Source organism: Athene noctua, chromosome 21 (assembly GCF_965140245.1).
Source record: "Athene noctua chromosome 21, bAthNoc1.hap1.1, whole genome shotgun sequence".
Taxonomy (NCBI): Eukaryota; Metazoa; Chordata; class Aves; order Strigiformes; family Strigidae; genus Athene; species Athene noctua.
Genome location: NC_134057.1, coordinates 1,247,513 through 1,272,426, shown reverse-complemented (window position 1 = coordinate 1,272,426; position 24,914 = coordinate 1,247,513). Strand labels below are relative to the sequence as shown.

The 24,914-nt window shown below is 45.4% G+C and overlaps 1 protein-coding gene across 3 annotated transcripts in view; it reads left to right on the top strand.

The window, feature by feature from the left end:
- The first annotated feature begins 5,629 nt into the window (after positions 1 to 5,629).
- MINPP1 (multiple inositol-polyphosphate phosphatase 1) overlaps positions 5,630 to 24,914 on the top strand; it is a 57,342-nt gene continuing 38,057 nt past the window's right edge. For 2 of the 3 annotated variants that reach the window (XR_012634958.1, XM_074924227.1), the window contains exons 1-4: positions 5,630 to 6,216; positions 6,390 to 6,578; positions 7,564 to 7,661; positions 9,356 to 9,489. Coding sequence is in view for 2 of the 3 variants with exons in the window: in XM_074924227.1 (XP_074780328.1) it covers positions 5,634 to 6,216; positions 6,390 to 6,578; positions 7,564 to 7,661; positions 9,356 to 9,489 (1,004 nt within the window). In the remaining variant the exon portion in view is untranslated. Of the gene's footprint in view, positions 6,233 to 6,389; positions 6,579 to 7,563; positions 7,662 to 9,355; positions 9,490 to 24,914 lie in introns of all 3 variants that reach the window. The other variant, XM_074924228.1, reaches the window with a different exon arrangement.

Genomic DNA, 24,914 nt, shown 5'->3' with positions numbered 1-24,914 from the left:
CTCTATGGACTCAGACATCATCAAATACAAAACATGTTGTAAAAGCAGGTTTTCTAATAATGTTTTCAAAAACACACTAAGAAGGGAAAATAATTAGGGGTAACTCCTCATAGAACGATATGTTACTGAGAAGATTTTTCCCCATCTTAACAGGTACATAGAAAAAATCCCATGAAATCCACCCAAAATACATGAGTCAACAATCTAATGTTACATGATAGCATGTGACAATCTGATGTGATGTGATAGGAGCAAATAAGGGATCATGACGGGGGGGTAACTGTCTTCATGTGTCAATTCAGGACATAGAATTCCCTTTCTGGAATACAAACCACTATCACAAATCAGTTTTTATTTGTTTTAAATTCATATTTTGAAAATCTGAAGATTGACAATCTCCAGTGAAAAATGCTGTGAGTTCTCTTGTTCTCTCTCACGCACAGTAAGTTCATGTTCACACTGCTCTTAATAAGCAAAGTCATTTTCCAACTAAAACAAATTACAGATTCATTACAGTGACTAATTATGTAGGAGATGGAATTTATATTTTTCTTGGTGTTTTATAAAATTCCCTCAAGCAGTTTCAAAACAACTTAAGACAGTATTTTCTGAAAACTGCACTGTATGTAGGTAGTTTCATGCTGATTTTGTTACGAAGGTTGATGTGCAAGAAATGACTTGTGCCTAATATAAACTGAAGAAGATCCTATGAAATGATGATGAGGTATTTGCATTTTTCTCCTCTAGACCTCTTTCCAAACTGAAATGCAAATGCGCATAGCACAGGGAATAAAACAGAGGAGGGAGAGAGACATGCGCATGCCTGCAGGGCTATGATCTTTCTGGCATCAGGAGACCTGGTGGGATGGCTCCTGTGCCTGGGGAGTTGGAATGGAAGGACACAGTGTCTTCAGGAGGGACAGGCAGGGAGACAGGGAGGGGGGGTCACCCACTGTCAGTGCCCTGCTGGGGTGCAGGATCTCTGCCTGGGGGTGGGTGAGGAGATGACAGAGAGCCTGTGGGTCAGGACTGAAGGGAGGGCAGGGACAGGGGACATTATAGGGGGGGGTCTGCTACAGGCCACCACACCAGGAATACTAAGAGGATGAGGCCCTCTATGGACAGATAGGAGCAGCCAGGGATCAGGTCAGGAAAGCCAATGCCCTCATAGAAATAAATCTGGCCAGGGATGTCAAGGCAACAGGAAAAGCTTCTGTAGGTACACTGGTGACAAAAGAAAGACTAGGGGAAATGTGGGACCTCTCTGGAAGGAAACAGGAGTTACCTGGGCATGGAGAAGCCTGAAATACACTGTAGGAGAAGATCAGACCTGACGGTCTAAGGAAGCTGAAGGTGCACAAGTCCATGGGACCTGATGAGGTGCATCTGTGGGTCCTGAGGGAACTGGCAGATGAAGTGGCTCAGCCACTGTCCATCATATTTGAAAAGGGGAAACATAATCCACATTTTTAAAAAAGGAAAAACGTAAGACCTGAGGAACTACAGGCCAGTCAGTCTCACCTCTGTACCCAGCAAGGTCATGGAGCGGATCCTCCTGGAAACTGCTGGGGCACATGGAAAATAAGGAGGCGACTGGTGACAGCCAACATGGCTTCACTAACGGCATTTCATGCCCAATGATTTTGGTGGCCTTCTACAACGGGGTTACAGCACTGGTGGGTAAGGGAAGAGCAACTGACATCATCTACCTGGACTGGTGCAAAGCATTTGTCCCCCATGACATCCCAGTCTGTAAGTTGGGGAGGTGTGTATGTGATGGCTGGAGCACTCGGTGGAGAAGGAATTGGCTGGATGGTCACACTCAAAGAGTTGTGGTCAATGGCCCGATGTCCCAGTGGAGAGCAGTGATGAGTGGAGTCCTCAGGGGTGAGAGTTGGGACCGGCCCTGTTTAACATCTTTACTGGTGACACAGACAGTGGGATCAAGTGGGATTGACACCAAGCTGTGTGGTGCGGTCACACGCTGGAGGGAAGGGATGGGCCACCCAGAGGGATCTGGGCAGGCTGGAGAGGTGGGCCCGTGCAAACCTCATGGAGTTCAACAAGGCCAAGGGCAAGGTCCTGCCCATGGGTCGGGGCAATCCCCAGCACAGATCCAGGCTGGGTGAGCAGTGGATGGGGGGCAGCCCCAAGGAGAAGGACTTGGGGGTGTTAGGGAATGGAGAACTGCCTGTGAGCCAGCAATGTGTGCTCACAGCCCAGAAAGGCAACGGTGTGCTGGGCTGCACCCAGAGCAGTGTGGGCAGAAGGGCAAGGGAGGGGATTCTCCCCCTCTGCTCTGCTTTGGTGAGACCCCCCTGCAGTGCTGGGTCCAGCTCTGCGTTCCCCAATATAAGAAGCACACAGACCTGCTCGAGTGGGGCCAGAGGAGGCCATGAAGATGCTCAGGGGCTGGAGCCCCCCCTGTGAGGACAGGCTGAGAGAGTTGGGGGGTTCAGCTGGAGAAGAGAAGGCTGCGGGGAGACCTTAGAGCAGCCTCCCAGGGCTGAAAGGGGCTGCAGGAAAGGGGGGAGGGACTCTGGATCAGGGGGTGTAGGGATAGGATGAGGGGTAACGGTTTTAAACTGAAAGAGGGGAGATTCAGATTAGATAAAGGAAGAAATTTTTTTATTGTGAGGTTGGTGAAGCCCTGGCACAGGTTGCCCACAGAAGCTGTGGCTGCCCCCTCCCTGGCAGGGCTCAAGGCCAGGTTGGACGGGGCTTTGAGCAACTTGGGCTAGTGGAAGGTGTCCCTGCCCGTGGCAGGGGGGCATTGGAACTGGATGATCTTTAAGGTTCCTTCCAACCCAAACCATTCTATGATTCTAAATCCACATTACTTCTCTGCACTGGTCTTGAAATGCTTACTTACAAATTTAGTCTAGCCTTTTAAAATTGGAAAGATCCCAGGAATCATTTTTGAGGAACCATTTACATCTAAAAGATCTGTACTAGAGAAATGATCAAAATACTTTTGCTTCTCTCACTGATTTTGAATTACCACTGGTTTATAGTAGACAGTGTCCTTTTTTAAAAAAAGATGACTAGTTATTAGCCTCACTTCTTGCACAAAATCTTCTGTGATTAACCTGAGCCCTTTCCAGCACAGTTCCATGACCCAGGAAATGCATATGCAATCATTAAGCATTTGTTTATCTGCTTAATGTGCTATCAATCCAAATGAGGCACAGTGGGTGTTCTGCCTCTCCACTGAGGAGATCATCTTCTGAATCACCATGGGATTGTTCCCCCTTCTTTCAGATCCCTTAGTGTAGCTCAAGGACAGCAGTAGGGTCTTGGTGATATATGCAATGATAGAAACTGGAGTGAAGAATACTGGTGTAAAATCACCTAGTGCATGGAAACAATCCTTGGAATATTTTAAATATGAAATAACAGTCTAGAAAGTGGCCATATCCCATGCAGAACTAGAAATGTACTGTTAGGTTTGTAGGTGTTTAAAACAATCTTTTGTGTCCTGATAGAGAACCAGACTTTGCTTCTCTTTCCTGAAGTTACCATTCTGAATACTTCTGATCTGTAAAGAGGAGACAGAAATTTAACTTAGGTTGTGAGTGCCAAACCTGTCTGCCTCTCCACACTGTATTTGTTTGGTACTTACCTACAACTGCCTTGAGATCCCAGCCTGAGAGAAGCAGCATGCTCTGCAGGGCTCAGACGAACAGGCCACAAACAGTGACAGAAACAGTGACGTGCTTTGCACTGTCACTGAGATGTGTCTCAAACAGAAGCCCTGACAGAGCAACTGAGTGCATTATCTCTCAAGTGAGATTAATTTGTTGACAGCTGACATACTTGATGCTACGTATGACGAGATCACAAATCCAACCCCTTAGTAATTGCATCTCTATGAAACACACAGAAAAAAAATCCTCACTGTCAAAAATTTTTGCTATATACCCTAAAAGTCTTCATCATGCTTGGTGAGAAGTAACCTTCCACGCTACAGAGGGCTGAGCCAAAGGCTTCAACAAGGTGATTTAGTTTGCATACAGTACTATTTCCCTTCCTAAAACCACCAGGAAACATGGCAAGTTGCCCTGAACAGTATCACTGGGAGACAGCTAAGTCACACCACTCTGGTTTGTCAGAGGGAACCCACGACTTTTCCCAGAAGTTTTAAACCACTTACTTTTCCTATACTTTTCCTTCTCCTTTCTTTCTCAGCTTTAAAGGCTTTGCCCACCCTGTTTGAGCCTTTGCATATCATTGCATTAACACTTTGGTTTGGTTACTGATGAAGTGGGAGACACACGGCATACATACTTTCCAACAGAATTTCACTAGTTGACTGAACATACTATGAAAATCTATTTACTCAGTGAAAATTCTCAACTGTATAAGCAATGGCCTGACTGTGTAGGCAGGGAGTAAAGTACCTGATCTTTCTGTGTATAAAACATAGGTCTCCCCAGGACATGCTGTGGGCCAAAAGCTAAGCTTTCCTGAGGCTTGAGATGTTTTTGTCAACCTCAAGCACTGCTTCTCATACAGGCAACTGAGTTTCCTCAGTTACAAACTGATACCTATTTGGTAGTAAGGGATTTATTGAAAAATTATAATCAGCACTGGGGATGTTGTGCTTATGCACTGGGGGATGTTTTGCTTATGCTTTTGCCCAAGCTGTTTTATAACCCAGTGCGTCACCAACACACTCAGGCTTTTCCCACAGGATGCCTCTTTTTATTCTTTGTTTTTCTAAGCTTTTCTGGATAGGTCATTACAATGCCATCATGCTGTGCCGCCGGCGATGCCAGCGGGATGTGAGGATTATAACCAGTACTGGTGGCTCTCTGGACACCGCTCCTGACTGGAAGCAGCATCCCTGGCTGCAAACTTCACTCTCCCACTCGTTTGACTTTTCCACAGCTGCGTGTCTCCCCCTGGACCCGCTCCTGCTGGGAACACATGAGCCGCGTTAAAAACCCCGCGTGCCTGTGACCTGCAGTGCCACCGCCGGCAGCAGCGACCCACAGTCCCCCTCACAGCAAGGCTGCCTGTGCTTTCGAGTAGAATTGAACAGCTTTTGAGCAGAAAGAGCCAAAAACGCTCTTGAAAGCCTTTTCTTAGCTTCGCTCGCCCAACGCTTCAGCCGGCGTGGAGAAGGATGATGCAGCCCATGTCAGGGGCGAGCTCTGCCGAAGCGGGCGCAAAGCAGGGGGTGGGGATTGCGGTTCTTTAGCATCGTGAGCGGCCATAAATCGGTTAAAAAGGCATTTTTTCCCCACGCGGGTGAAGTCCTGAGGGGCGGTGGCGCAAGCTGAGGGGAGCCGCCACCTTCCCCTGCCTCACCCGGGGCTGCCCCCTCGCCCGGCGGGCGCCTACCCGGGGCAGGCACGAGGTGGGGGGGGACACGGGCGGACAAGAATCGGGGGCTTTAGTGCGGCGAAGACCCATAAATGAGCCAGAAAGGCGGGGTTTTAACCCATGTGTGCAGTCCCGAGGGAGGGAGCCCGGCCTCAGGGGCGCCTGCACCGCCCCCCGCCGCGCCTGGGCCGGCCCTTCGGGTAACTACGAGCCGCCCGGGCTGAGGCGAAGCCCCCGAGGCGAGGGAAGGCGAGAGGAGGCGGCTCCGCTCCGCCTCTTCCTGCGGGAGCCGCGCAGTTGCCGCCATGGCGCCGCGCCGCCCGGGCGCCGCGCTTGCCGCCGCGCTCCCCTCCGCTGCCGCCTTCCTCCTCCTCCTCCTCCTGCCGCCTTCGCCGCTGCTGGCGGCGGCGGGCTTGAGCGGCTACTTCGGCACCAAGTCCCGCTACGAGGAGGTGAACCCGCACCTGGTGCACGACCCGCTGTCGCTGGGTCCCGGCGCGGCCGGGGCGCGGCTGCCGGCCGCCTGTGCGCCGCTGCAGCTCCGCGCCCTGCTCCGCCACGGCACCCGCTACCCCACGGCCGGGCAGATCCGCCGCCTGGGCCAGCTGCACGCCCGGCTCCGCCGCCGCCCCGCCGCCGCCGCCTGCCCCGCCGCCGCCGCGCTGGCCGCCTGGCAGATGTGGTACGAGGAGAGCCTGGACGGGCGGCTGGCGCCGCAGGGCCGGCGCGACATGGAGCAGCTGGCCCGCCGCCTGGCCGCCCGCTTCCCCGCGCTCTTCGCCGCCCGCCGCCGCCTGCTGCTGGCCAGCAGCTCCAAGCACCGCTGCCTGCAGAGCGGGGCCGCCTTCCGCCGCGGGCTCGGGCCCTCCCTCAGCCTCGGCACCGACGGTAAGCGCGGACCCCCCCTCCCCCGGTTCCCCTCCCGCGGCTGCGGGAAGCGGTGGGGCCAGGCCTGTGTCCCCGCTCCCCGGCTGGGGGGACCCCCCCCGTGTCCCCTGTGTCAGCACCCCTGGGGCCGGCTTCCTTCCCCTGACCGCGTCCCGTCCCGCGGTTGCTTTCAGAGGTGGAGGTGGAAGTGAACGATTCCTTGATGCGGTTTTTTGATCACTGCGCCAAGTTTGTAGCCTGGGTGGAGGAGAACGACGCGGCGATGTGCCAGGTGGACGCCTTCAAAGAGGGGCCGGAGATGAGGAAGGTCTTGGAGAAGGTTGCGAGCGCCTTGTGTTTGCCGGCAGAGGAGCTAAACGCAGGTAATGAATGTCTGTGGGTCGGGTCCGGCCGAGAACAACTTCCAAGATGTGTAGTTACGCAGAGTAGGTAATTTAAAATGCACTGTAGATCAGAGACGCAGCCTCTAATTAAATGCATGAGACTGCAAGTGTATGTTGGTGTTGCAGTAATGAATGCTTGTTAGTCAGTAGTCAGAAGAAAAAGATGTTTGAAAATACCTTTCTTGTCGATGAAATCAGCTTTATCTTTTGCTTGGAGCGCTATGAGTGTTACTCTTTTAATTCTGCTTTTTCGAGCAGAATTAAATTACAGAAGCAGTAGCCTTTGTAAAACCTGCTACAATCCAAATGCACAGATAACAGCAGGAGAAGGTGGGAGGTGGGCCTCTATCCCCATGTCGTAACTTCCATTGTCCAGAATAGAAGTGCTACGTTTCCCTGTGGTCAAGCGGTGGGGGAGTCCCCCCCAAATAGGTAGTGGTGTTGTTTTCAGCACATCCCTAAAGCCTCGATCCCGAAGCTGCAGTGTGCTGCTGCTCAAACTCGGGTGCAGTGTGAAAGGTGAGTAGTGGTAGTCAAAGACTACTCTGCCTTGAACACACACCACACACCCCCCCTTCCCTGTGTTGACTCTGTCGGTTGCGGTGATGAGGATGCTCTCGTGGTTGACACCAACAGCATGTACATCAGCAGACATGCAGTGGTTGGTGTGAAATGCTCTCATTTCCCCCTCATAGCAATGTGAAAACCTCGCAGTCTGAAATCTGGATTCTGTGCCATAATTGTTGAAAACCGTTTATGGTTTGGTGCTTGGCCTTTGGTGGACTGGTGATTATTTATTGGATTCCCAGAATTATCATGTTGGAAGAGACTTTTAAGGTCATTTAGTTCAACCATTGCATTGTTCGCATTGCCAAATTGCAATTCATTTTAGAGGCAATTGGAAGAAAGTTGCTACTTGTGTAGCAGTGGTTTATCTTTTGCTTGTTTGTTGGATATATTGCAGATCTTGTTCAAGTGGCTTTTCTCACATGCTCTTACGAGTTGGCTATAAAAAATGTGACTTCCCCGTGGTGTTCACTCTTCAGTGAAGAAGATGCCAAGGTATGTGCTAAATGGGATGTTTGAGAATCATTCAAAAGGTGCCTTAGTGTTCAGATACACTTTCTGACCGTGAAGAAGTTGTAAGTTGTGTGCTCCTTATTCTTCAGCAACCTAATGAAGCACTTCTTTGGTCTCCAAAGAGCAGGAAATACCCTTCTTTGTTCAGACTGAAGTACTGGTGCCGTCTTTTGTTCCCTTTAAAATTGTCTTTTCCTATTGTGCTTATATAATGCTTTTATTTCTATAACATCAGAAATGCTCTGGACAGCTTTCTTTTGCATATGATTCTCAGTGCCTTGATTCCGGAGGACATAGAATGAGATCTTCTAGGTCCTCTAAGACTCTTTTTATGTGGTTTTGGGGACTATCAGATCTTTACACCTAATACCTGTGAATAAAACCAGTAGAACACAGATAAATGAGACTTATGTTGGTTTCTTTTCTTTCTAAAGGCACCTGATGTCCTCTTTGATGTTCATTAAGGCCCTTCCGAGGCTCTTACGGAAACTTAGTACCCCTGGGAAAGGGGAGGCCTCTGCATAAATAGGTGGTTGACTGAAGGATGGCAATGGAGTTAGGAGTAAATGCTCTCCTCTGAAAGAGGAGCAGGGTCACCATGGGCTTCTGCTGAGCCCTGTGCTGTTCAATATATTTATAAATAACTTTGCAGCGAGGTGGGAAAGCTTCCTGGTTATATAGAGTTACTTGGGATAGTGAGAATACAGGGTGTTTGAGAGGCTTTGCAGGGAACCCTGTGAGGGTGAATTACACAGCAGTATCGTGGCAGGTGACGTTTGCTGCGAAGTGATATGCATGGGATAAGAAGTTAAAATTTCATAGGCAAGGTGACTGCCTCTCAGATGCATTGTGCCACTAAGAAGTGAAATTTAGACCCATGAAGATGTTGGCTCAGCTACAGTAAAATTAATGAACAAAAATTAAACAACTTTAATGCTAGGAATTATAAGAAAAGGAACAGAGAACAGAGCGCATCATGCTCTCTTATATAAATCCAAGGCACAGTTCTGTCCTTTTGAGATGTGTGCACATCTCCAGAATGCATAAATAGACAAACTCAGTTAAAGGTGTGGGCTTGCTTCCATCTGAAGAATGATTAACTAAACCAAGGATCTCTGGCCTTTGTAAGAGAAAACCAGAAATGCAAAAAAAGGCAGTGGATGGTGATTGTCTTGTCATGTGCAGTACCTAATGAGTACCAAATGAAGCTAGCAGCAGGCAGGTTCACAACAGACTGCTTTTTTTAACACTGTATATAGCTAAGCTTCAGGGTACTATTAAGGCTAAAACTTGGTGTGTTCAAAGGGGAGATTGGGCTATTGTGAGTGAGAATCCACTGAAGTCTATTAAATTTGTAGAAAACCACCTTAGGGCTCAAAGCCCTGGGCTGAAAATTACTGGAGTCTGGGGAAGTGTGCCTGCTGTTTTCCCTGTGCCTGATTATGAGCTCGGTCAGAGATAAGATGCTGAATTTGGTGGCTCTTTACTCTGATCTGTTGTGTCTGGGTTCAGGCTGAAGCGGTTTCAACTGGAACCTTGATGTTTGGGGTTTGGTTTTTATTGTGTCAGAGAATTGTTGATTTCATGCCGTGTGTGGTAGCATCATTGCTTCAGGTTGGGGGCTTTTTGTTTTCCTTTAGTGCAATAATAAAAACTCGTGAACTGTGTAACTTTAGGTACTGGAATACCTGAATGACCTGAAACAATACTGGAAGAGAGGATATGGCTATGACATCAACAGTCGCTCTAGCTGCATTTTATTCCAAGATATCTTCCAGCATTTGGACAAAGCAGTGGAAGAGAGCAAAAGGTAAATAAAAAGGCTTTTGTGCTTTGGCTGCAAACTTTCTTCCTGTGGTCAGTCCTGAGTTGGATATAATGTAAATACAAGTTATTTACTTCCAAACATAACAAAGTTAGGAGAGTTTGAGCTAGGAGAATTTTAATGGAGAGAATGAAATTTTTCATAGAGCAGTATTACTGTTTTTCCTTCCATTGTTTCTCTTGTGCCCAGCGTGATGTGTTTTCATCTTTTAACTTACTGATCCACACAGACCTTCAAGCTGCTGTGTCTGATAATGGTGTTCTGTTCCTGCACAGTTTGAGAAGAGGCCATTGAGTTAAAACAATGAGGTTTTTCTTTAAAAATAATCTGTGGCCAAATTAGGAGACTGGGGGTTGCAAGCATCCCAGTGATGCATTCTGTTATCTGGTTACCTAAACTCTTCAGCATGGCAGTCTTTCTGCATATGTTTGATTTGAGTTTCTTGCATTGTTAAAGCTTTCTGTTCATATTAAAGGTGCTGAAATGTAATTACAGAAAAATAATTATTATAGAACAATCCGAACACTTAGTGATCCTAGACCAGAGCAGGCTGTGGCAGTATCCAAGAGGCTGGAGCTGTAACAGTAACCCAGCCGTGTAAGAAACCTGCTTCATTGTAACTGGAGAAGGGCAGACTTTAGGTGATATACTGGGTGCTCTGTAAGAACAGGAAAAAGACACTATGTCCTATTGTAAATGCCTTGATTTTTTCCATGAATCCAGTGTCAGTAGTTCAGCCGGCCAGTCCGACAACTCATCTAGGATATTTAGTTTCCCATTCTCATTCTTTTACAGCAGAGGAGTAGTTTGGGAACAACACTGTAGCTGTAGGAAGATACTAGGCCTTACAAGTAACCATTACTATACTTGAAGATGCAATAATCAGGTGTCTCCAAAGGATGGTGGTGTGATAAAGTGATTCCTGATTTATTGCCATGATGTGACAACAGTCATTTTGTGTCAGTGGAAGAACAATAGCAGTGCTATTCCATCCACTGACTAGCGCAGTCCTCAAAACTGCCTCTGTAATGTCATGGGTGTAACTATTCCTATACTTCCTTACAAATTAGAGAGGAGATGCCTGTGGTATTTCTGTGTATTGTTTACTCCTATCGGTCAGCAGTAGCGAGTGACTCAGTATCTGTTTGGCATTGATCATGTCTCGTCTGAATCGGTATGATGGGAAGAAGTAAAATGGTAACGAAACGGGGATTTGTTGTGTGGTGAAAACAAAGGCTTCAGTTACAGGTTGTGATGTTTGTGTCACAGAATTACCTAAATTTGCTTTCATGCTCTGGTAACTTTTTTTTTTACTTGAGATCTGATTTAGGCTTAAATGCTGTGCATTCATATAAGAATTAATTTACAACCTGTGTGCAGGTTTCTCATACAAACCGAGGAATTACAAATTCATAGTTTAGTGATCAGTCACATGAATTACCTTAGCAGATAAGTGTAGAAATGTTTATAAAACTACACAATATCAAGGATATGATCATAAGATTGTATAAATACTGTGCTGTTAAATACTTGATAGAAACCAATTTATAAGTAGCTTTAACTTGAAACCAGCAAATGCAGCTTTCATGTTGAAATGTAAACATTAGTTACACGTGGTAGATGTTCTTACATTCCTGGCATCCCTGGGACTTTGTTTCTATATTCAGTATATTAAAGTAGATTTACCTAACACCCAGCAGGATGATATTAATAGCTTTGATATTTCAGAAGGAAAAGCATGAGTCATGGATCTCTGAGGCTAGCTGTATGTAGTTTTTTTACATGATAACCCATTGGAAAAGATTTCTTTTTTTCCCTTTTAGTTGGCAGACTGAAATTAGAAGTAGCATTGATGTTTTGGATTGGAGGAACAATCCATAAAGTTGATTTTAACCATTTTATAGTAGAGAAGACAGCAAAGAAGTTTTGTTCCTTTAAGAGTTTGCTGACTGAGGATCCAAGTTGGACATTAACAGTGGTAGAAGAACTGTGTATTAAGTCACATAATTCTCAGTCAGTTGGGGTTTTTTGTTGTCCTTTAGTGTGAGATGCAGAGAGAGGCTCTGTGTTCATCACTGGAGCTCTGGGTGACGCAGGAATGTTGAGGTCATGTTTAATACATGACATGGTTTCTTTCATCTAAAGGGGAGTTATCACTAGGTAAACAGTGTAAGTAGTTTATCTTAATTACTTTTAGGATTCACCTGGAAAATCGGGCTGACATGTCTGTTTTTAACAGAGTGCCAGCTTAGTAGTGTGAAGGTAAAAGTGTTGAAAATTTGCCTTTGAGATGTACATGTAGACTTCCCAAAGTTTTCCTCCAGATTAGTGCCTCGGTCCTGCTCTAACGGTTATGTGAGCACAGGGAAGGGGCCGTGCAGGGTTGGAAATGGGAGTGTGCAGGACTCTGCTGCGTTGTGTGGCAGCAGCAGTCAGGGGCCTTTTGAATGATACCTGTGCTGCACATCAGCCAGCACAAAGGAGACCCCTCTGTTCATTTTGTCGTGAACGGGTTAAAACTTGGCAGTTGCTAACATAAGTAAGTTTAGCTTTGGGGAGGAGTTGCTGTGAATGAAAGTGGGCTGAAGGAAACAGTGATAGGGACCACTCTACAGCCAAGCTAGCTTAAGAAATTGTGCCATCAAATGATCACTTTGACATGTGGAAATTTAAGGCTTGTGTGGGACTCGGTGATGCCTCTTGTTTTCGTAGTGGTGGAGTCAAAGCAGTGGTTACGCTAGATCACTGATTAAATCAACTTCTTCACTGTGTCCTTTCTTCAGCCTACTAGAGAGCTAAATGAAAAATACATTAGGGTGCAGGTCACTAACGGCCAACTGAGCAGATTGTCAAGCACGCTGTGGTGGTGGCCTCTGCAGTGTCCCGTGTCTGCTCTGTGAACAGACAAAGTAAACACTGGGAATGGGAAGATCAGGAGGAAGTGTGGGTTAACAGAAAAACAGGCAGGCAAGGCTCTTGAGACCCCTCTTTCCTTCTGAAATCTGAAAAATAACTTACAAGTGTAGCTTGACTCATGAAAAGAGGGTTATTAGTTTTGTTTCCTTTTAGTGTAATTTATTCTTTGAACAGTGATAGCTTTTCAGTCCTTAAATTATATGCACTAGTTGCAGCTGTGTGTCTCAAGTGTGTATAAGATAGTCCTGTAAGTGTAATAATAATAGTGGGAAAAAAAAAAAGCTGTAGTTGAAAAAAAATCTGTGTACTTCTGATTTGTTGAGAACTAGATTAGCAGTCACTAAATTAGAAGGTGGAGCAGGCTCCTTGGGGAAGAGCAGGTAGGTGTTGGAGACAGAACCCTCAAGGACTGAGATAATTTCATCCTGTCTTTTATTTAGCTTTGGTGTAGAAATGCAGATGCAATCTCACAGAATCACAGAATTGTCTAGGTTGGAAAAGACTTTGAAGATCATCCAGTCCAACCATTAACCTAACATTGACAGTTCCCAACTACACCAGATCCCTCAGTGCTATGGCGACTCTACTCTTCAACCCCTCCAGGGATGGGGACTCCACCACCTCCCTGGGCAGCCCATTCCAACACCTAACAACCGGTTCTGTAAAGGAACGCTTCCTAATATCTAGTCTAAACCTTCCCTGGTGCAGCTTGAGGCCATTACCTCGTGTCCTATCACTTATTACTTGTTAAAGTACTTGGTTTCAGGGAGTTGTAGAGGGCGATGAGGATCTTGATGGTTCTCTTACTGTATTGCCACCACAGAGGGAGGCAGGTAGTGAGTGTGTGTGTGTGTAAAGGATCGGGACTCTAAAAGTCTTGGAAAGCTGAGTGAGCGGTCTGTTTAGTCTGCATCATCCTAAATGGGAACTGAAAGCTTCCAAAGGGCACTGCTGTGCACAAAAGGAGCGTGTCACTCCATCCCACAACGTAAGGTGGCAGTCTTAAAGCACTGAAGACTTGAGCATAGTCTGAATTGGATAAGCCAGTGCATTTCAGAATATGCGGTAATGTGCCACTGCCTATGGGCTGGAACAGCTTGTGTCTCTTGTGATCCGGAGAGCGGAGGGGCAAGTCAGGCTTTTTCATCTGGGGAGAGAGACTTACCCTGCATCCCCTGACAATATGACAATACAAATGAAAACAGGAAACCATACAAATAAAAAGATATGCCTCTGTTAATAACAGTAGAAAATGTTTGGTTGTGCATATTGTCGCGTCCCACGCGGTGGGTTACAAGGGATGTGAATCTTTTTAATTCCCGGAGAGCCCGTGTGCTGGTGGAAGAGCCGGTGTGTGCTCGGCAGAGCCGCAGGGCAGCCGAGTCACCACAGTGACTCCGAGGAACAGCTGTGCTGGTGACTCTATTCACTGACCACTTTAGTAAGGGAATGGAGACAATTTGGCAACAATCAACTGATAACCCTCCAGGAGGGAACGAATAAAGGCGCTTTGGCAGTGAGACTATTTTCCTACCTGTCAGTGATCAACTGATCACAATTCAATTCATACAAAACTTACACACATGAATATGTGTAAGAAAGAGAGAAAGAAGAAAGAGGAAAGAGAGGGTGAGGGGATAGGGAAAGGGGAATCACCACCCTTGGATCCAGTGTTGTTGCAGAGTAGCCAGCTTGGTCTGTAGGTGGTGCGTCGACAAAGACACATGTGGGGTGTTGCCTCTATAGAGCCTTTCTTATGCACATGCAGTAGGTTGTTCCAGAAGGTTCTCATTTTCTCTGGCTTGTACCTGCGCAGTGAGGCAAGTTCTGTCTCTGGGCAACCACAGGAGGGAGGGGGAGAGAAACAGCCCACTGCCCTCCCTCTGTAGAGCTCACTCTGCTTCCCCCCCACAGGGCATCGCACTCGAGTTGTTTGAGACATCCTCTTTGTGAACAGTTTTTTGTTTATGAACAGTTTGTGACACATATGTGTGTGCATGAGTGTATCTTTTTTTTTAAATGCTACTCTGCAACAGGCTGAATACTTTTGTAGTGGTTCGTTACTCAGAAAATGAACCTTTGTGATGATGAAATGTCTTCTAGTGGAATGTTGTTTCAGTTTAGTACTGTTTAATGTAGATTTGTAATGGACCGACAGCTTAAAAAATTTAACAACAAATTTACTTCCAGAGCATTATGTTTGCTTCAAGTTCTCCTTTTTTTTCTGGAGAGCTTAGATTGGGCTATCCAAAAGTAGAAAGGGGAGCATTTCTGTTCCAGCAAGAAGCTGAGGGATCTGGATGATCTGTTCTGCTCCAGGCTTGGCAGTGGAGAACAGTGTTGGCAACACTGAATTTTTGTAGCGTACTTCCAAGTATTTCTACTCAATAGCTTTGTCCTATTTTCATTCTCAGATAGAGCTGAATTAAGAGAAACTTTCTTTTATTGTAACCCTGTTTCTTCCATGAAGTGATTCTTGACCTTGCAGTCTGATAGCTCACCAAGCTTTGTTGCCTTGTTAAAGCTCGCTTTTCTTTCTTCTGGGGAAAATACCTTCCACTGATTAGTCTATCCTTAAGACAATGATGAAGCTGGTAATAAATACCTATTGCTAATTAGCTCCACCTTCAATTTGCAGTGCAGAAGTTTCATATACTTTTAGGATCTTTCATCATATGAATTCTTGGTTTAAACTAGCAATAGTCTCTTCTGTATAGGTCTTGGTATACAGCAGGGTGAGTTTGAAGGCTGTGAAAGGGATTTTTGCTCTGTGATTGCTCTTGTCAGCTGTCCCCAGCCAGCTAGTGGAAAGGTGTTGGAATATCTATTCAGGAACTTGGGTCCTATGTGGAATTAGTGACCATCTACTGTTAGCACACCCATGCATGGACCCTATTCTTCTGCACCCTCTGTAGCAATGAGGTATAAATGTCTAATAATGCTTAATTCTTCAGTAGAAGGCATCTACTCCTTGAGACCTTGCCACAGTCACAGTGGACCTTTCAGGACCCCATTCCTCCATACTATCTTACCAGTCTGTGAGGAAATGTCATGGTCACATTTCTAGGGAGAGATTGGAGGCCAGGACACTCTCTTCCATACAAATTGTCTTAATTACAATATTTTTTAAATTTTTGTATCACAAGAGTTGTATATAAAATTAAACCAGGTGATTTGTTGCACTGAAATGGCGTACTTGTGCAGCTGTCATAGTCATAGTCCATAAAGCACTTTTATTTTTGTGAAGACATAAGAATTTAATTTTTTCCAAGTCTTCCTGCTATGGGTAGAAAATACAGAGTTCAGGCTATGCAGCTATGTGGCAAAGAAGCTAATGGGGAAATACACTTCACTGAACTGTTGGCTTTTCCCCCCACTGGAGCTTGGGCCTTACTGAAAGTGTCCCTGCTTCATTATATTGGTAAAACTGCCAGGTGGTGATACATGTGTGCAGGTTCCCTTGCAGTTGTGCTGCTGTGGAAGAATCCTTGAAAGATTGCTCTTATCAGTCTGCGTTTGTTTAAAGAGTTAGAAAGTGTCCAGTTTCCTAAAGCTGAGGTATTTGGAGTTGCTTAAACATTTGGATGTAGAAGAACAGTCAATGAGTATCACCTTGCCTCAGAAGAAGGATTGAGTTCTTTGTGGCTCATACATGGGCTATGGCCAGTGACCAAAGCCTATTACGATTGATTTTTTTTTTTCCCCCACACGTAACACAGTGCTGATGGTAGGAATAACCTCAGAGCTGAGGGGCCTCTCCCTGCCCAGTAGGCCTGTCTGGTCTCTGTGTTGCATGGGCCTGCTGGCACTGCCAGCTCAGCCCCATTGCTCTCTGGCTTCCTGCCTTGGTGTGAGACTTGGCACATGGAACCTGAGAGGAGAAAGGGGAAACGCTGTGGTTGCAGGAGGAAGCCCCTGTTGTTGCAGCATAGGGTATGGATCTGTAGGAAAACTCTACATAGAAGGCATAAAGATGTGCATTGCTTTTCAGCATCAGTTCTTTGTGAGATGCCCAGGTGAGCCTGACCTCTGTGTTCTGGGAATGCCATTCTGCCAACAGGAACAGTGTGTGTTGATGACAAATCTGTGTGTTTTGGTAGTTAATGCAATATGAAGCAGCTAATAAAAAACCCCAAACTAACAGCTATACACTTGGGCAGGGGTGGATTTGAAAATTGGTTGTGGCACACTTTAAGGGTATCAGCTATGCATAAAGCTATTTTATACCTTTCCATTCTAGCTTCAAATATTTAACAAGTCTGCCTTTCTTGCTCATGAAAGAGAATATGAAATACCTGTTATTACTTGTACTGTTTGAATGGATTGCCATAAGGCTCTGGAAAATTGGAGGTATGCTTTGTGCAGCCATCTCAGTATTTAAAGTATGTGGCTAATGATTGAAAATACTAACCTAGCTGTACATTGCAAAATATTTGGTGATTTTCTCTGAGAGTAAGCAGGTTCAAGGTATTTTAAAAAAGACTTACTTGAATCTGAATGTGGCTCAAGGTCAGGTGAAGGTGATCTTTATAGTTTTACCAGGCTAAGCCATAAGATAAACAGCTTAATTTGCCAATTTATTGGTAGCTTTTATTGTTCCCTGTAATTTGCCTTCCTCTTTGCAGGTCAGTTCGCAACACTATTGATAACCTTTCTGTAGTCATTTACTACTGTGCCCTAATCACTCCTTTCAGACCTATGACTCAGTACAAAAGACTTCGGTATATAATCTAAAAACAATTAACTGCTCAAAACTATCTTTTATAGTACGTACAAAGGGAGCAGAGCAAAAAGCTTCCACGTATGCAGTAGAAATTACATAATTTGATTTTAAAAAACACCTTTTGTTCAGATTCAAATTATTTAGTCGTTTCTTTTAATAAACTTCCCGGTTGTCACTGGGATCCCACGTTTGCACAGTGCAGGTTCTCAGCTCTCTGGATGTGTCAGCAGGTTCAGGATTCCTGTGTCCCTTGGTGGGAGTTGTAAACCTGTGTGTTTGATCACCCACCCAGGAGCAAAGCTCCAGTGTAGAACCAGGGCTATGACATGTAGATGTGTAATTTGTATTGTTTGGAGGGCAGGGCAGTTTCTAGTCAGATGGGCTTACTTCGAGGTATGAAGCAGCTCTTGTAGAGCCAGGTCAGAGGCATTTGTACTGTGCTCTCCCCAGAAGGTCCCTTTCTCAGAGGTCACAGAGTCGTGGGGCTGTTTCAGGGGTGTCCCCACTGTGTCCCTGGGCTCTTTGGGATACTGGGAGAGCCTGTGGTGAAAGGTGCTTGTCACCTCATCTGCTGATTACATAGTGATAGTAACTTACACAGAAGTCAAGCTATTGGTTTTTTTGTTCAGAGAGGGGAACAGGTGGTGTGTGTGTGATGATGTGTAAACTGATCTCTGTAGTAAGATGTTCATGTGGCTACAGAACAACCTGCCAGCTCTACAGTTCAATAGATCACACAGTTTACATTAGTACAGCTGAAAAATAGGCAAGTCTTGACTTCCTTTCCAGAAAATCAGAGAAATGGGATGACTTTTGCTGATAAACTGTAAATGTCTCAAACAGCAGCTTTGTATCATATTGTGTGGTTGGTTTTGATAGCTCCATCTTTCAAAGATGGGGCTTCTGAAGTTATTAAAGGGTGCTTTTGGGGAAACCAGGTAGAAATGTAGAATTCTCCAGAGGTCCTTGCAGCATGTTCAGAAGCAGTCCCCATTGTCTGCATTTCTGAAGTGTGTGTGTGTGTCTGTTAGCTGACTCTCTTGGATACCTGGGCAGTCCAGGGGACCTCCCCTGGGAATCTCTCTTTTCATTGATCTGCCTAGAGCTACTTAGTTAAAGTGCTGCTTGTGCCTTTCAGACCTCCCAGTGTGTACTTAATCTCACATTGATTACCTAATACTTGCTTGCTCAGGATTGCTCTGAAAAGATATCTCAGCAACTTTTACAGTGTCATATCTAAGGAACTAAAAATCAGGCAAAATAATACCTAGACAACTAATAGACAAATGAACTGATCTAACCAGTATTTACCTTGGGCAGGAAGGGTTTGACATGTGGCATGACCTTTTTGATTTGGTTTCAGCTTGTCATGATGGCAATGCTTAGCATCAGCATGGTGCTGCTGCAGTAACTCATTTAATCTCTGAGGTCTGTAAGAACGTGAGTGGTGGGATCATTCAGAAAAGACCCTTAGAGAGTGCAGAAGCTCTGAAGTTAAATGTAGTGAAGCCTTGTTAGCTTTGGGTGATTAACTCTTGTGGGATTAGATAAGAGCTGTTGCCTCTAAATTAGTATTTTCAGTGTTTTTTGTAGTCTTGTCTGTTTTTAAAGTTTGCCTTTGCCATGAGTGAGCTCATAAAATCAGTATGGTTTGTGTTGGAAGGGACCTTAAAGACCACATAGTCCCAACCACCTGCCACGGGCAGGGACACCTTCCACCAGCCCAGGTTGCCCAAATTCCCGTCCAACCTGGCCTTGAGCCCTGCCAGGGAGGGGGCAGCCACAGCTTCTCTGGGCAACCTGTGCCAGGGCCTCACCCCTCTCACAGGGAAGAATTGTGTTGGTGCTGATTCTGGGAATGAATGAGTGCAGCTGTTTTCTGTCCTGCTATTTAAGGTGGAAATTTTGATACATGAAGACTTAATACTGTTTGACAGAATTTGTTTTTTTTTCTTCTTCCCACTGATGAGAGAACACTGAGCAACACCACTGTTAGTTATTTGTGCTCTCCTCCGAGTCCCACCACTTCCACTGCATTCCCTGATCTCTGCTGTTTCCTTGTAGATTTAGGGTTCCTACAGCTGTTTTTTATAGAAATAAATCACAGGGGGAGGTGGGAGGGATGGGGAATTCATCCCATATCTGAAAATAGAGGATTTTGAGTCTTTAAATCTGGCTTTCATACTGGGGAGAAAAATGACAGAATGTAGTCTAAGCTTGCTTGTTGCTAAAACTTAATTTTTTTTAAATTGTTGGAGGGAGTTTTGAAGTTTGGCCAGTTAAGCTTTTGCTGTAGAAATATTTTTTTCTTACCCCACTATCTCTTAGGGTGTGGCTTATCTGTCGCTGAAAGTCGTATTGGTGACTAGGAAATAAACTTCAGTTAAAAGAAAGTTCACTTCTTCCATATGTAAAGTAGTAGATATACCAGTAGTCCTAGGAAGAGTAGGAATGGTCTGCTGTTGAGGATAGGAGAGCTCATGCAGAAGTTTGAGGGTTAAACCTGAATCTGCTGAGGTTAAGGAGAGCTAAAATTTGCCTGAATGATAAATCCCACATCTGTGCTTCTCCAGGGTGCCTTTTTTTCCATGATGAGACTTTTTGGATTGTGCTGATGAATTGTTAAGTAACTTCTTCGTTGTCAGCTGTGGTCAGATTTACTTAGCAGGTTACGGTGTGGGCGTTTAAGTAGCTGAAGTTGACAGATCTCTTCAATGAACCCTGCTTGTGTTCTGCCTAGTGACAGCCACTTCTGCTTATTTGGAGGTGCCCCAGAAAATGAATATGAAAACAATTGCCAGCAATCATTTTCAGACTAGCTCTTAATATTTTATGGGAAATTTTATGCACAGTCTCTTCATCTCCCTTTAAAGTTGGAAATGATATTTGGGGTTTTTTCCTACTAATCACTGTGCTTTCTCAAGTCATTTACTACTAAATAAAAGGGAGGAAAAAAGCAAATTCAAGTAGCATTAGCAGTTGCCAAAGTAGGATGTTGAGAACTTTGTCTGATGCTTCCACGTGATGCTCAGTCATTAATCGATCATGAAGAATTGACTGTGGAAACTTCAAGCCTTCCATTTAATATTTTATTAGCCTGTGCTACTGTTTTGAATTTATCAGTGTTCTGTTGATTGTGCTTTGCACTCCTGTCTTTACTTATCAGAAATATATGGGCAGTAGTAACCTTTGTCTGTACATGCTCTGCAGAGGCAATCTTTCGTGATTTCCCCATAAAAATATTACTATTGCTGTTTTAACCTTGGTGGTGATTTTTATTGTCATTATTAGGTGATATGAAACCACATCTGAACTGGAGTCATGGCCCCAGAGACTGAACAGAGAGTGCTTGAGTAGTCTTAGAAATCAGATATCTAGTGCTGGTGAGAAACCAAGTATACAGTGTTAAAGAGGCTATTCAAAACAGAGGATTGTATAGTATAAGGAAATGGATTGTTAAAATAATATGGTGAGATAACTGAGTGGGAGAGGTTTATTTCGTTCCAAGCTAGTTTGGCCTGTTGGCATGAGGATTTCATGAGGCTAAAGCAGGTGAAATAAAAGCTCAAGTTACAGTGAAAATGAGTGCCTTGTTTAGTCTTCATGATATTTTCTTTTCCTTGTTCTTTAAAACTTCTGTCTGTGTATATGCTATAATTTGTCTTCTGGTTTGGAAACATGTGTGTTGCTGTTTTTTTAGCTAAGAAGTTAACCATATTTTTTGTGATTTACTTCCATTTCAAAATTCTTGCTAGCATCAGTTGGAAAGTAAAGCCAAACGTTGCTTAAAGCCACTGCCAATAGCCAGACTGTTTGATATTTTTTTTATTTTTTTTTTTTTCCCTTAGCAGCTCTAAAACCTTTTTTTTGGGGGGGGGGGGGGAGGTGGATGGGGTGGATGCATGAAATCCACTCCTTGTGGACAGTATAATGCCCATATATAACACTTGTTTTGAAGACTTTAGCAGCATATTTAGGTGGAGGTCAGGGACTAGGTGAAGGGAGAACTGCCCACTGTAGGAGATCATGTCTGAGACCATCTAAGGAAGCTGAAGGTGCACAAGTCCATGGGACCTGATGAGGTGCATCCGTGGGTCCTGAGGGAACTGGCAGATGAAGTGGCTCAGCCACTGTCCATCATATTTGAAAAGGGGAAACATAATCCACATTTTTAAAAAAGGAAAAACGTAAGACCTGAGGAACTACAGGCCAGTCAGTCTCACCTCTGTACCCAGCAAGGTCATGGAGCAGATCCTTCTGGAAACTGCTGGGGCACATGGAAAATAAGGAGGCGACTGGTGACAGCCAACATGGCTTCACTAAGGGCATTTCATGCCCAATGATTTTGGTGGCCTTCTACAACGGGGTTACAGCACTGGTGGGTAAGGGAAGAACAACTGACGTCATCTACCTGGACTGGTGCAAAGCATTTGTCCCCCATGACATCCCAGTCTGTAAGTTGGGGAGGTGTGGATGTGATGACTGGAGCACTCGGTGGAGAAGGAATTGGCTGGATGGTCACACTCAAATAGTTGTGGTCAATGGCCCGATGTCCCAGTGGAGAGCATTGATGAGTGGAGTCCTCAGGGGTGAGTGTTGGGACCGGCCCTGTTTAACATCTTTAATGGTGACACGGACAGTGGGATTGAGGCACCTTCAGCAAGTTCACCCACCAACAACACCGAGCTGTGTGGTGCGGTCACACGCTGGAGGGAAGGGATGGGCCACCCAGAGGGACCTGGACAGGCTGGAGAGGTGGGTCTGCAAACCTCATGGAGTTCAACAAGGCCAAGGGCAAGGTCCTGCCCATGGGTCGGGGCAATCCCCAGCACAAATCCAGGCTGGGTGAGCAGTGGATGGGGGGCAGCCCCAAGGAGAAGGACTTGGGGGTGTTGGTGGATGGAAAACTGACTGTGAGCCAGCAATGTGTGCTCACAGCCCAGAAAGGCAACGGTGTGCTGGGCTGCACCCAGAGCAGGGTGGGCAGCAGAGTGAGGGAGGGGAGCAGTTTTCCCCCTCTACTCCCCAATTGTGAGACCCCTCCCCTAGAGTGCTCTGTCCAGCTCTGGGGTCACCATCATCAGAAGGACATTGACCTGCTTGAGCAGGTCTGAAGGAGGCCACGGAGGTGATCATGGGGCTGGAGCACCCCCTGTGAGGACAGGCTGAGAGAGTTGGGGGGTTCAGCTGGAGAAGAGAAGGCTGCGGGGAGACCTTAGAGCGGCCTCCCAGGACTTAGAGGGCTACAGGAAAGGGGGGAGGGACTCTTGATCAGGGGGTGTAGGGATGGGATGAGGGGTAATGGGTTTAAACTGAAAGAGGGGAGATGTAGATTAGATAAAGGAAGAAATTTTTTTATTGTGAGGTTGGTGAAGCCCTGGCACAGGTTGCCCAGAGAAGCTGTGGCTGCCCCCTCCCTGGCAGGGTTCAAGGCCAGGTTGGACGGGGCTTTGGGCAACCTGGGCTGGTGGAAGGTGTCCCTGCCTGTGGCAGGGGGTTGGGACTGGATGATCTTTAAGGTCCCTTTCAACCCAATCCACTCGATGATATTTACATTACTAGCTTACTTGCTTAGTAAACTATAAAATAGGCCACCACATTTGGAAGCAGGCACGTGTATAAGGGTGTGCAGCTGGGATGAAATGAAAATATGCTAAGATACTAGAGCTGGGTGATACTTCCCCAAGAGCGCTAAAAGAATTTGAATGAAATAGCTGAAAGAACAGCCAGTGTGCACTGGCTGCAGCCAAGAAGCTTGTGTGGGCTGACAACTGTGATGATTTACAATCAAATAATTAAATAAAGGATAAATGGGGAAAAAAACCCAAACAAACAGCTCCAAGAGAAAATCAGAATTACAGGCCAGTCTAGTAGAAATAAGGACTGATACTATCATTCGTAAGCACCTTGATGAATATGATGTACCGGAGTAGTGTCAGTATGGCTCTTTGAAAGGAATACCTACCTCTTGGAACTCTTGGGTAGGATCAGCAAGCATCCAAGTAGGGTGATATGGGAGACAGAGTCATGATTTCCAAACATCTTTCAACAGTTTTCCTTCTCAGAAGAAATCAAGTAGTTGGGAGTTACAGGGGAGAGTCCTACATGAGTGAAAAAAAATGAGTACAGATACAAGTAATGGAGGGTAGGGATAGGTGATTGATTTTTCCTAGCAGAGATAGGTTGCTAGTGGAAGTCGATCTGCAAGGATCTGGGCTGCTCAGCATATTGTAAATGACCGGGAAAGAGAGGTGAGTAGTTAAGTGGCATTGCAGATGCAGCACTTTTATTGAAGATAAGAATGTAAATTGTTTCTACTAGGAGGATTGTAGAAGGACCTTGTGAGACTAACTGGGCTTGAAAACTGCAGATCTGTGAAGTAATCCACATGGTAAAAGTCATGTTACTGTCATCTGTCTGGTAGAATCTGGCATAATTTACTGCTCAGGAGTTGAGCTTTGAGGTTGTTACAGTTGTCTGGAATTATCTCAAACCTCTGTAAGCCAACTGGAAAAGGTGTGAGATGTTGTGAATTAAGGGAGTGTCATGGGGGCAGCATGGATTTACGATGTAGCTTACTGCCTTGAGTGTTGCCATTTCTAATACTCTGATCTAAAAGGATATATAGGTCATTTGGAAAAACTGTGCAATGACTAAGGTAGGATTTCTCAACTTGTAAATAATATTATTGCGGCGCTGTAAGTAGAAAGGATTAAATGGTATGTAGCGTCTACAAATAGAAAAAAATTAAGAGCAGTGTGTGAAGCTGTGCAACTGCTTGCCACAGGCTGTTGTGCAAGGTAAAAGTGTATGTGGATTTGAGAAATTTGACAAAGTAAAGATTCACTGAGAGGTCCTATATTACATAGAAGCCACATCTGGCCCAGGAGATGAAAACTGCAGGAGGTCAAAGGAATAGCCTTCTATCATCTTCTACAGGCCTGTGATTTGTGCTGCTCTTCATATTTGTTCACTGACAGGAAGGATGTTGATGTGTCGTAAAGCCTAAAAGTACTTCCCTGAAGATGTGTGTGGAGGGGAAGGATATACCTGAACCAGACAAATGAGTGAGAGGAGAGGACAAAGGATGGCAGGGGAAGGGAAGAGAAAGGTGTTGAAGGATCCAAAAGCTTTACAATTTTAAAGTGAGTGAAGGGGTCATAAATAACAAGGGGAGAAATGTAGGCAGAACCACTGGTTTTGTAGGAGCTGGAGGAGGGTCTGCAGTGAATGTACACCTCTTGGTGCAGCAAAGGCATGGGTGGAAAAAAATCTAACGCTCACCATATAGAACCTTTCTGTGGTTTTAATGCTTCTTTTGAACAGGAAACAGAAACAAGTTTCTGGTATATTTTTTTAAGTGATGTTTCGCCTTTGGGGAGATTATATGCATGTATGTGCACACATGTCTAAGGAGTATAGGCAGAAGAGCTGCAGGCACACCGGGGAGCAGAATGGTGCAAGGTTGTGCTTCAGCCTGCACAAACAGCTTGGCTGTATCAGGCTGGTAGTACAGAGCCCATCCTCTGCCCCGGTGAATTCCCACTTACCTGATCAAAGTTCGAATCTACAGGCTTTTTTTTTTTTTTTTTTTTTTTTTTTTTTGTTGCTTCAGACTGTAGGTTGGAGCAGAGGAAACTCCTCCTTTTCAGGCCAATCAAGATGTGTCTTATCTGTGGGTGAACTTTACTGGCAGCCAGAGTGTTGCCAAACATTACCTTTTGTCTCATGAAAGCTAAATGTGTATTTACATCTGCTCGAACAAGTGACC